This window comes from Electrophorus electricus, unplaced genomic scaffold (assembly GCF_041902795.1).
Source record: "Electrophorus electricus isolate QZ-2024a unplaced genomic scaffold, ASM4190279v1 Scaffold32, whole genome shotgun sequence".
Taxonomy (NCBI): domain Eukaryota; kingdom Metazoa; phylum Chordata; class Actinopteri; order Gymnotiformes; family Gymnotidae; genus Electrophorus; species Electrophorus electricus.
In genome coordinates, this window is record NW_027658605.1 from 2,374,509 (window position 1) to 2,387,555 (window position 13,047).

Genomic DNA, 13,047 nt, shown 5'->3' on the forward strand with positions numbered 1-13,047 from the left:
TTTGAAGCTGTGACCACGTAGCTTCGGCTTAACGCGTATTCCGTCTTCCCTCCTTTGCTCCTCCTCAGGTGAGCATCCTGAGCCGGCTGAGCAGGGAGAACGCCGACGAGTTCAACTTCGTGCGCGCGTACGAGTGCTTCCAGCACAAGAAGCACATATGCCTGGTGTTCGAGATGCTGGGGCAGAGCCTCTACGACTTCCTCAAGCGCAGCAAGTTCAGCCCACTGCTGCTGAAATGCATCCGGCCCGTGCTGCAGCAGGTCGCCAAAGCGCTCATGAAACTGAAGAGCCTGGGCTTGATCCACACCGACCTCAAGCCCGACAACATCATGCTGGTGGACCCCATCAGGCAGCCGTACCGCGTCAAGGTCATCGACTTCGGCTCAGCTAGCCACTTCTCCAAGGCCCCCAGCTACCTGCAGTCCAGATACTACCGGTGAGGGACACGTGCTGAGGCGTGTTAGAAATAAGTGTGCACTTGTTGCACTCGAGTGTGCTTTAGAGTAGAGCTGCATGTTGTGGACAGTTGTAATAACCCTGCTACACATTAAAAGCCTATGATGAGCATTACAGTTAACTGGAGCACGATTGATTTATAAGTGGTTTATTTTTATTGGGTCATGTGAGTGCTGTTATTTAGCAAAAACACCTAATGAACCGTCTTCGGTGTCTGAGATTAGTTAGGATGCGCTGAACTGCAGGCTTTGGTAATATCAGTATTTAGCGAGTCTGTACAAAACCGCTATTACATTGTAGCTACACTGTTAATTAACAGTGTAATATACTGAGTAACGGGTGTTTAACTGCATTGGTACTCTGTATTTACTTAATGCAAAACAGAACATTATTGTAGTGTTGGTGCATTGTAGTGTTGGTTCCATGTTACACTAGAATAGTGGGTGTGTAATGTCTAGGAACACAAACACCCCCCCACGGAATTATCAGCCGAGGCTGATTTCATGATGGCGATCTCTGTGTTTTTGGTCCAGATCGCCTGAGCTCATCCTGGGTCTCCCATTCTGTGAGGCCATCGATATGTGGTCCCTGGGCTGTGTCATTGCTGAGCTGTTCCTGGGCTGGCCCCTGTATCCCGGAGCCTCCGAATATGATCAGGTAAGCACATGGTCCTTTGAGCTGTGCCTTAACGCCCGTACAGCATCAGTGGTGCAGACCTGTAGTGGTTTTGTGGCTGTAGTGATATGTGTGTGTGTGTGTGTGTGTGTGTGTGTGTGTGTTTGTGTGTGTGTAGTTTGACCTTTTAGCTGCTTTGTCGGCCCGCTCATTTTTAGGATTAATATAAATGAGTTTCTATGGCCTGTTTTTTTAGACATGCACTTTGAAAATGAAAGGATTAACTCAAAATAAAGTCATAATCCTTTTGCCGTATGGTGTCTCTGCAGATCCGTTACATCTCCGAGACGCAGGGCCTACCAGCAGAGTGCATGTTGAGCGCAGCGACCAAGACGCACTACTATTTCTACTGCTACCCCCTGTGGAGACTCAAGGTTTGCCTGTCTTCAAATGCCAAATGCCATGTGTTTTTTATAAGGGACGTAACTTAATGACTTCATGTAACTTAATGGTGGAGCTGAATGGTTTGTTTTTTCTTTCCTTTCTCCAGACACCTTCGGAGCATGAGGCGGAGCGTGGCATCAAGTCCAAAGAGACTCGGAAGTACATTTTAAACTGCCTTGACGACATGATGCAGGTTATTTGGGCTTTTGTGCGCGTAACTATACGCATTTCTTTTAGTGTTGCGATGTGAAATTGAAGAACGTGACAAAGGGCTCCCGCAGCTCACATTATAGAGCAGGTAGAACAAGGTGCTAGCTGAAAGGTCGAGCGTTTCTGCTGTCATAATGAGTAGCGCATGTAAGTCGCTCTGGAGAACGGCATCTGCGAAGGGCAGAGCAGTGCGTAGAAATTTGCTGCAGAACTTCGTTCGTATTGGGTGCATTGCCGCCCTCTGCTGGTGAATAATATGACTCACCCATGGGTCTCTCTCGCAGGTCAATATGACCAGTCTGAAAGGCACCGACGTCTTGGCGGAGAAGGCCGACCGGCGGGAGTTCATCGACCTACTAAAGAAGATGCTCACGCTAGACGCTCACAAAAGGATCACGCCAGTGAAGACCGTGAACCACCTGTTTCTGACCATGACCCACCTCCTCCACTTCCCTCAGAGTGCACAGTGAGTTGCTCCAGGCCTTCCAATCTACATGTCAGTGTTTCAAAAACATTTTAAGGAACACCGTGTTAATTTAGAAATCCAAATAGCATCAGAGTTTCTCTGCTAGTACTGTAACCCCCCCCCCCCCACCTGTGTGTGTGTGTGTGTGTGTGTGTGTGTGTGTGTGTGTGTGTGTGTGTGTGTGTGTGTGTGTGTGTCTCTCGCTGCAGTGTGAAATCTTGCTTGCAGAACATGGAGATCTGCAAGCGGCAGTGCACAGGCTTCGACAGCAGCAAGACCCTGTTTGATGGTAAATCTGATGCCCACTTTGGTGCTTCTTTTAAATGTTACATTAGGGTTGGCTTTTTGTTTGTTTGTTATTCTTCAAGTAGATTTAAAACATCACCAAACTGGCCTCCGATTCCACCTATAAAAGAAGACAAAAATGGTTTCAAATGCAAGTGTTCTACCAAATCATGTTACTGCTCAAATGTGATCCACAAATGGTGAATCAGGTTGTTGCCTAGTATTCGAGTAGCCGATAAAGAGGCCCCTCTACCGTAGTTCAAAACGAAATTCCGTTGAATCCAAACTTCATTGTGTAATTGTTGATCATTGTAGCTGAGGTTTTTGTGTCTCTCGTTCTATAAGACCAACACTATGCTTTCTTCTATGGTTCTTGTATGTGTATTTGTGGAAAATTCAATTCTACTTGTGTTTTTGCAGTACACAGTACTTAAGCAGACCGAGAACTCTTCTTGGTTTTTCAAGGGTTGCGACTTGTGCAATATTCAGCACATTTAAATAAATGTTTCTTTCTTTTCCTAGACGTTTTCCAAACACTTGATTCTTTATGACATTATGAAAATTTCTTTCTTTCCTCGAGTACAAACTCGAGTCCATCATTCATTGGCTGATATGTTACTATCATACATGTATACATGCAGACTCAAGCAAGGAGTTTGTAATGGTGGTACAACTGTGTTCAGGTCATTTGATACTTTTTATTGATAAAGATGTTCTTTTCCAGACTCAGTAGGGTTTTGTTGTTTTGTTTTGTTTTTTGTACCTCTATGAACATTATTGAATAATATGCCTTATAAGGGAATCTCTAATTAAGAGAATCATGTGTTTACATTTGGAATAAATTACATTCTGATAATACCCTAGCACCTGAGTCATACACGTTTTCTTTAATGAAAGGGGTTCAAACCTCTCCTGTACACCAAAGCATCCCAAGCCAAGTCTTGGAGGATTTGTCTGTCAGTCATTAAAATATCAGTTCACAGAAAGATGGATGAAACATGTTTTACTTTGATGAACTTTTTACCTTGGAGTACTTTGTTTAGTGTGAGAAGCTGTAAATGTGTCCAGTCCTTAAAGCATTATTCTGATTTTTCTTGTCCCCTCCATCATTTTCATGCTCTCCTTGTAAGGGCTGTGAAGATGCTCAGCAGAAAATGAGCTGCTCAGCTGCAGAAGAGCACTTCAGCCTACATTTCAAGCCAATTCAAATTTGAACTCCTACACTGTCTTCTCACATCCATTTCTTTTTGAATGTCAGTTAGGACATCAAGATGAATTAAGCACACTAAGCCCAATACTAAGAGACTGGTAGAGTGGATGAGCCACACAGCAGGACACAGCACTATTTTTGCTTCAGCCAGTGCTAACTTGATGCAGTCTTGCTGCTTGGGGATTTTGCAGGCTTTGACTTCTTGGGTGTGTGATGAGGATTTTGCTTAAATTAAACTCCTCATAAACACGTATGACCAACCTGTGCCTATGCTCTACCAGGACCTCATCGCGTACTTCTCTTTCAGTAACTCGGAGCCTGTGTTTTTTTGTTTTGCTATTTCTGACATGATTGGGCAACATTTTCCTTTTAATGTATATGTGGAATCCACAAAAAATATACCCACTTAAGTGTGCTTCAGCATAAATAAGCAGACACTGCAGTTTGGATTATTTCTAGGGAAACAGGAAAATATAGTATCTTTAATTCGCTGCATAACAGTTTACATTAATTATTAATCATTCGTATGTGTTGACAGTTGCAATAAACAGATTAAGAAAACATGCCGTGAAAATGCTGCCGTGTCCGTATTATAACAGAAATAATGCAGCTTCACTGAGCAGATCATCCATAAAACTTGCTCTATATGGATTTTATGAATAGTATGTTAATTTTGTTTAAAAAGACGATGAGGCCTAACGGGAAAGGCTAAAGTGTCAAGTCGGACTTGAATTCAACGACTCAGGTAACATTGGGCTCTCTAGCTAGGTTAGCTAACAGACAAGCTGTCTATTTGAGATGGTTAACTTAGCTAGTTCACACATTACTTATGCACATCTCTTGCGGCAACAGATTCTAATTTTCATGGCGATGGAGCACGTTAGTTAACTTGCAGATTAACTGCCAACTATTTGCTGTAGCTGCAATTAACGTTATTATCTAGCATTGGCTCGCTAACGATCGGATTGCTCTAAAAGAGCTGTGACAGCTGCATGTCAGTCCTCGGTCGCTGAACTGTCTTCATGTCTAAGCACGGATACCTGTCGATAATGGGATCATTTGGGGGAGAATGAAGTGTGAACTAGCTAGGATAATTAGCTACTATGGCTAGGTACCTGTCCGCCAACGATGTGGCAAATTTAAAATACTGCAGTTCTTTCGTATAAAGGGAAGCTTAAAATTGTGTGACATGTGACCTTTTATCTTGGCTGCTGGCTAGCTATTGTAATTAAGTTGAATTTCAGCTTGGACACCTTTATAGTAATTGATGGTTATTATGACACATCACATTCAGCCTCAAAGAACAATCTCTCTCATTCGTTTGGTTAGTGGTCAGTTTTCATCTTTTGCTAAAGTTATATTCTCTTCCCCTTCAGTTTCTTCCAGTGGGATCTCCCTCTCCAAGAAGGTCAAATTTGAGAATCACGCGTCCGGCGGGAGCCCTGGCCCTCGGGTTCGGGCGGGGTCACCCTGGCCCTCGGATTCAGGGTTCAACTTGTTCTATGGTTCACCTGGCCTGGTCTTTTCCACCTCTGTAGGCTGTGACTTGGGTAATATTCAACACATTTTTAAAAATGTTTGACAGTTGCAATCAACAGATTAAGAACACATTTTGCAGGTTAATTACTATAGTGGTTGTGTTTTTTAAAATCTACTTCTATTTTAGCTTTAATTTTGAATAAAGCCCATAACTAGATCTGCATGGCTTGCGGCTATTGTAATCAAGCTGAAATTGAGCAGAGCTAAATTATTTAAATAAAGCGCTTTCAGGGTGATGTGGAAGCAAAACAACATGGAAGATTGTGATTTACATCCGCTTGATTTTCTTGAGCCTTCTTTCTGCAAGATTAAGGGTGGGAAAATCAACAGAGAGTAAGTGATGAATTTAACTAGCTGGCATTAGATAAATCACAGAATTGTGGTTGTGTTTTTTAAAATCTACTTCTGTTTTAGTTTTAATTTTGAATAAAGCCCATAACTAGATCTGCATGGCTTGGGGCTGTTGTAATCAAGTTGAATTTCAGCTTGGACACCAGTATAGTAATTGAAGGTTATTATGGCACATCCCATTCAGCCTCGAAAAACAAACAGTCTCATTTATTTGATTCGTGTTCCTTTTTTCATCTTTCCCGAAAGGTATGGCATCGCAGCTCCAGGCATCCTCTTCCGCTTCAGTTACCTCTAGTGGGCTCGTCTGCTTCAAGAGGGTGAAATTCGAGCGTCATGCGTCTGGCAGGAGCCCTGGCCCTCGGGTTCGGGCGGGGTCGCCCTGGCCCTCGGATTCAGGGTTCAACTTGTTCTATGGTTCACCTGGCCTGGTCTTTTCCACCTCTGTAGGCTGTGAGTGGGTAATATTCAACACATTTTTAAAAAATGTTTGACAGTTGCAATCAACAGATTAAGAACACATTTTGCAGGTTAATTACTATAGCTAGCTACCTATCCACTAACGATGTGGCAAATATAAAATATTGCAGATTTTCCATATAAAGGGCAGGTTAAAATTTGTGACCTTGTATTTGATCTTGTCTACTGGCTAGCTAATAACACGTGCACTTGGACTTTCCACTTTTAGATGCTACACCTGCCTGTTATTATTACCTTACTGCCAAGTCATGAAGAATCCATAGAGTAGTAAATTGATATTCTGTGGGAATCTTCTCATACCTGTCGATACAGCACAGCTAGATTATTTAAATAAAGCGCTTTCAGGGTGATGTGGAGGCAAAACAACATGGATGATTGTGATTTACATCCGCTTGATTTTCTTGAGCCTTCTTTCTGCAAGATTAAGGGTGGGAAAATCAACAGAGAATAAGTTATGAAGTTAACTAGCTGGCATTAGATAAATCACAGAATTGTGGTTGTGTTTTTTAAAATCTACTTCTGTTTTAGTTTTAATTTTGAATAAAGCCCATAACTAGATCTGCATGGCTTGCGGCTGTTGTAATCAAGTTGAATTTCAGCTTGGACACCAATATAGTAATTGAAGGTTATTATGGCACATCCCATTCAGCCTCGAAGAACAAACAGTCTCATTTATTTGATTCGTGTTCCTTTTTTCATCTTTCCCTAAAGGTATGGCATCGCAGCTCCAGGCATCCTCTTCCGCTTTCAATTAACTCTAGTTAATTGCTTCAAGAAGATCAAATTCGAGCGTCATGCGTCTGGCGGGAGCCCTGGCCCTCGGATTCGGGTGGGGACACCCTGGCCCTCGGATTCGGGGTCCAATTCAACCTATGGCTCACCTGGCCTGGTCTTTTCCACCTCTGGAGGCTCTGAGATGTGCAACATTCAATACATTTAAATAAATGTTTCATTCACATTATGGAAATTTCTTATTTCCTGTAGTATCTTCAACGGTTCAGTTTTGCCAGCATGCTCTATGTACCTCTTTGAACATAATTGAATAATATGCCTTGCAAGGGACTATTTTAATTAAAAGAATTAAGATAATCATGTGTCATACACGTTTTCTTTAATAAACGGTTGGTGGTGCTGTGCCAGTTTCACTAATTACTTAAATCACTCAGGCCATAGTTTAGTTAATGCTGTGTCCGTATTTGTTCTGTTAGTACAAGGTTGAAGCTGCTGTAAATGATTTTGAAGTTATCAACTTCTGCTGTACCACTGAAGGAGTCCACCCCCTCCCTTTAGAGCATCTGTTTTTTTAATGGATATAAATCTGGAAAATTACAGACTTGACAGATTAAAAAGCTAACAACAAAAAAAATAATCAGAGATGACTTTTATAAGCCGTCACCTTAAAAAGGCACATTTAAAGAGTGGATCCAGTGCTCCAGCTTGCATGGAGTAGGCTGGAACATGTTCCTAATTAGGAACCACAACATGGCTGCTTAGGAAATCTGAATGCCAGACAGACAAAAACAAGGGCTTCAAACCTTTCCTGTAACACCAAAGCAACGCAAGCCAAGTCTTAGAGGATTTGTCTGTCAGTCATCAGCTATGGCTGTGTCACCTGACTGAGAAACACCTGGGTTACCTCTGACCCATGGGGTGGTAAATGGTCTACCAAAAACGACCTCAAATAGTGACAATTTGGTGGTGGCACTGGGCATCATTCTGATCTCACACAACACTGCTGGCAGTAGATTGAGGTAATAAAAGCAATATGGGCATCCGGTGATATGGAAGAGGATCGCCTTTTAAATAAAATGCAAGTAGCTCAGGTTGAACATAATGGTACCAAGAACCGGTTGGTGTAAGTATTGAATATTAATATGCATACATTGAATAATGTATGGTTTGGAGAACAATAGTGGAACCTGAACAAGTATTATTAAAAAATTAAATTGTGTATTGAGTGTTTTAAAGTGTGTATTGAGTTAACAGTCTTGAACTTAGGAAGACCTAGGAAGGACAAGATCTATCCATTTATTTCCTGTTTTCCATCATGGCCTTTGTTTCAATGTATAATTCATTTTGTCAACAATGCCAGATGACTGAGGATGGTAAGGGATGTGAAACTTCCAGTCAATAGTTAGGTAGGTGCATAGTTTCTGAGTTACCATAGAAATGAAACAGGGTCCCTGATCTGAATCTATTACCCGAGGCGCACCGTACCTCGGTATTATCTCCTTGGCTAGGATTTTAACCACAGCGCGGGCATCTTCCTTAGAACAAGGAAACGCCTCAGTCCACTTGGAAAACCTGTCTAGAATCACTAGCAAATACTTCAACTGACCACAAGGTGGCAGGTGCGTTTTGTCTAGCTGTAGATACTGAGAGGGATCTGCTCTAGTAGAAAGTGCCATTATTGTTGGTGATTTCAATATTCACTTTGATAGTGCCCAACACCCTCTGAACTTGGCCTTTAGTTCTATATTAGAATCAATTGGTTTCAATGTACAAAGAGAACCCACACACTCTGGTGGACATACTTACCCTGCTCTCATATTGACTGACTAAATTAGTACTTATTGTAGGGTATTGTTTATTACAATGATGTTGATTAACAAACTCTATCACTTATTGTTTATTGCACTTATCATTGTTTAAGATAGACCTTATGTGTTTTGTACTTCTAGGTATCAGCATTGATCCCAGTATTCTACAGTATTCTAGTTCACTGGTATGTTGGACTCTAACCTACTGTACTGTACTAGGATATATTCTATGAGTAAATGACAAAGCACTTTTGTAAGTCGCTCTGGATAACAGCGTACTGCTAAATGCTGTAAATGTAAATGTAAACATACGCTTGACTTAGTACTGCCATACGGTGTAGACATGGAGAAGGTAGTTATACTACCCCAGTCAGGTGCCATCTCAGGCCATTCCCTAATTTCATTTAAACTATGCATGAGCCACACTATAGTAACCTCGCCTCGCTATCATACCAGACACACGATCACATCGTCCACTGCACCTGGATTTATTGGGAATCTCCCAGACTAATAATTTGCGCCTAGGATTCCCTCAAACCCAACGGAACTTGATCAAATTACTGAATGCTTAGAATCAGTATTCTGCTGTGCACCTAATGATGTTGCTCCATTTAAGAATAAAAAAATTAGCTACAAAAATGTAGTACCTTGGTATAATGATCTCATTCGCAATTTAAAACAAAACACTCAAAGAATAGAACATAAATGGCACCGCACTAAGCCCGTAGTCTTCCAGCTTGCATGGAAGGAGAGCCTACTCACCTATAGAAAAACACTTATTACTGCTCGAACATCTTATCTCTTGAGCCCAATAGAAAATAACAAAAATAATCCTAGATTTCTTTTTAGTATCTGTACAGTCAGGTATTTTATTAACTACTTCCCATCTTGGGGGTCCATGGGTTTTGAGAGTTATGATAAACTGGGATGTTATGATGCTGTCACTTCACCTCTCTTTTGTCACTCGAGTGTGTTGACTGAGAGCGGCGGAGTGCTGATGTTCCAGGGTGCCCTCGTGCCTGTGTTTCCTTCTGGCTCTTTCCTTTTAGCTGTGCTGCCATAGCTAGTTCTGCCGGAGCCCATCTTTGCACATTATAGTTCCCTAATTTACACACCCTTGTACCTGGACATGCCTAATAATCTAGTCTCTCTTTCTGCCGAGGTACACCTACTCCTGATGTCATGATGTTACTGAGCCTCAACCCGTCTCAGCTGCCATGGCTCTTCCCACCACCCCCTGATGTGCCCTGCTGTAGGCCACCACAGCTCCACCCTAGCCAACTGCTTCTCCCTTGCCCTTAATGGATGCTCTCTTGTGGGATGGGCTTTGGACACATGCAAACCATCGCGTCAAGACTAGGGCCTCTAGCAAATTGGACTGGACATTAACTGCTTATTTTTTCATTTTTTTATTTATTTCTCTCTTAAAATTGATATTATTGTGGTGAGCGTTGCCAGGCAAAGGAGGATGGGCTTCCCCTTTGGGTCTTGGTTGCTCTCAAGGTTTCTTCCTCATGCTCTAGGGAGTTCTTCCTCGCCATTGTCGCCCTTGGCTTGCTCACTGGGGGCTTGGACTTGGACATTTGTAAAACTGCTTTGTGACAACATCTGCAGTAAAAAGCGATATATAAATACATAAGGATAGTGATATTAAATGCAACCGCAGAAAAATGAACCAATAACATCATTCTTGCACAAAGAATTGTCCATCCCACTACCAATGTTACAATGTATTCACCAAATCTACTTTTACATATTGTTATTTGCATTCGGCACTATTATATACAAACCATACATTAATCAATATGTTCCAACACATTCCAAGAGAAGGCTTCTCTTGACCTTATCCTAAAGAAGATTGTTTTTCTATATGGTCTTGAGCCTGGTGGAGAGGTCATATATCTTACCCTGAGGTCCACCAAAGCCTACCTAGGATCCTTTGCTTAAGCCTGCAGATGCCTCTGCCCTGTACGCAAATCAATCTGAAAGGACACAGAATCTTTATACTCCCTTATGTTTTATGTTATTAATATGTCTAATGCATTGTTCGGTCTCTTTTGCCTGTAAACACTCCTTATTACCTCAAGGGCATGCCACTGTGTGAGTCCTCAGCCCGCCCGAACCAACACCACTGCTACGACCACCTCCGTCGTCGGGCCACGGCCGTCGATCTTCTTTTCTGATTCATCAAGAAGCCTTTTGTAGGGCTGAAAGAAGATCGATATGTATTACATGTTTTAAAATTCAAATTCTTATATGTTGTGTCTTGTTTTGTACATTGTTGTATGTCAGTAGATAATGTTGTTTTTAGTTTATAGATTTGTAAAAAAATTAAAATAAAAATCTCAATACTATCTTAATAGGTTTCCAACAGTCCCATGGTAGGCAGTAGTTCACCTGGGTGCTGGGAATATTGACATGCCTATCGATATCTTGTTGCCATTTTTTTTTTGCCTTGGCTCCTGCCACAGTTCCAGCAGTCTGTGATGTCATCCTACGATAGGTCAGGAAGCGGCTCCGTTCTTCACCACCGGCCCGCAGCCTACTCGCTCGGCCGGAGGAAAGTCAACTGGTACCCTTACCTGTGAGAGGAAGAGGAACAGCGACAGACAGGAGGGATTCCTGCATTGAACATCAGATGGATTATTGAAGTTGATTATTGTAGTTTCTGGGCAGAGAAACTCTATTAAATGTATCTGAAATACAATGTGTGAGTGTTGGGTTTAACAAGATGGCTGTCGTATTTTGAATTCAATGGGAGGTGTAACTGTATTTAAAAATGGTTCTTTGGCACTTACTGGCAGTATGTGTTCAGAACACATCTCACATCCAACATCAAGCTCTTATTTAACTCCTATAGATTTTTAACTTCTGACTTTGAATCTTTGTTTCATTTAAAGGGATACTGTGGGCTAAATGGAGCTAAATCTACAACTACAGTAGTGAACTGTATTACTACAGAGAAATCGTTTTGGGATTCTGTGTGTTTAAAATAGGAAAAAAAATATATGAAACTTTAAAAGGGCTGGCAATTAATGATTCATGTTTCAACAGAAATATAAAACACATTTTAGGACTTGCAGATGCTTTATTTTCGTTAAAACTATTTGTAGATTATGTTGTGAACTATGCCCTAATTTGTTGTTTGTTGTTTGGGACCAGTCTGTGATGATCTGTAACCAACACAGCAGCATAACCAAATTTGAACTTCTGCTGTATTGCAAAACAATATCAAATGTAAAAATATGATAATTATGGCCACATTACATCTCTATCACTTATTGTTTATTGCACTTATCATTGTTTAAGACAGACCTTATGTGTTTTGTACTTCTAGGTATCAGCATTGATCCCTGTATTCTACAGTATTCTAGTTCACTGGTATGTTGGACTCTAACCTACTGTACTGTACTAGGATATATTCTATGAGTAAAGGACAAAGCACTTTTGTAAGACGCTCTGGATAAGAGCATCTGCTAAATGCTGTAAATGTAAATGTAAATGTAATCAAAAACCAGCCATTTTTGCACATTTTCAGCAAATTGATGTTTCAGGCTTTATTGATGATTTGAGCGTTGCCTTGTAAAGAACGATAACATCCTCGTGAAACGTGACGAGATGGGGGAAACATCTTCACTACCTATCATAAGACAAAAAAGTTATTGATTTTTAAAAAATGGATATAACTGTGATATTCTGTCTAACAACTAAATTGTCATATGTGTTTCTAGCAATATGTTCTTACCTGTAGTTGCAGCAGCAGCTACAGTGTTAGGGTGCTCCTTGCTTTTCTTTTTGAGTTTCTAACAAAAACAAAACAATGATTTAGTAGAAAAATATCAGAGCATAAGTAAATTTATAACTAAAAGTACAGATACAAACCAGTAATAATGCAACAGAATATAATTTAGAACAAATTATGTCATTTATGCAAAGTGATATATACACATTCAGTGTGAAATGAAATTCAAATATGCACTACTTTAAAAATTAATAATGTAACAAAATCTAAATAAGAAATAAGTCAAATGTTTTACCTTTAAGTCCTTTGAGACCTTACTGAAGGGGAATAGGAAATGCAATCTCCCCTTCTGGGCTTTCATGGTTTTGCTCTGATTGTCCAGAACAGGCTCAGTACATGGTGACCTAGCAGACATCTCAGACTGTAGTGATGGAGAGCTATGTATATCGATGCTGAACAGGGAAGACCAGTCATTGTGTACACTGGGGGACTCTTGAGCCTTCTTCACAGAGGGTGGGACAACCAACTCCATAACTTGGCTTGCCATGACGTCGGAGGAGGTGTTCATACTATCTGTGCATAGCTCTGATGATGCCTGTGATGATTTCAAGTCATCCTGCTCTAGGTAGATTGGCATGACCATACCACAGAGCTCACAAGATGAGACCCCTTCAAGGTCAGGATTTATTAAATGACGGGACAAAAAATGTGT

General features: G+C 41.1%; 1 protein-coding gene across 1 annotated transcript in view; it reads left to right on the forward strand.

The window, feature by feature from the left end:
* The first annotated feature begins 1,385 nt into the window (after positions 1-1,385).
* LOC145655700 (uncharacterized) overlaps positions 1,386-13,047 on the forward strand; it is a 36,486-nt gene continuing 24,824 nt past the window's right edge. The window contains exons 1-5 of the mRNA XM_081709190.1: positions 1,386-1,505; positions 1,622-1,708; positions 2,010-2,191; positions 2,401-2,480; positions 5,063-5,236. Of these exons, the coding sequence (XP_081565316.1) occupies positions 1,386-1,505; positions 1,622-1,708; positions 2,010-2,191; positions 2,401-2,480; positions 5,063-5,236 (643 nt within the window). The remainder of the gene's footprint in view (positions 1,506-1,621; positions 1,709-2,009; positions 2,192-2,400; positions 2,481-5,062; positions 5,237-13,047) is intronic.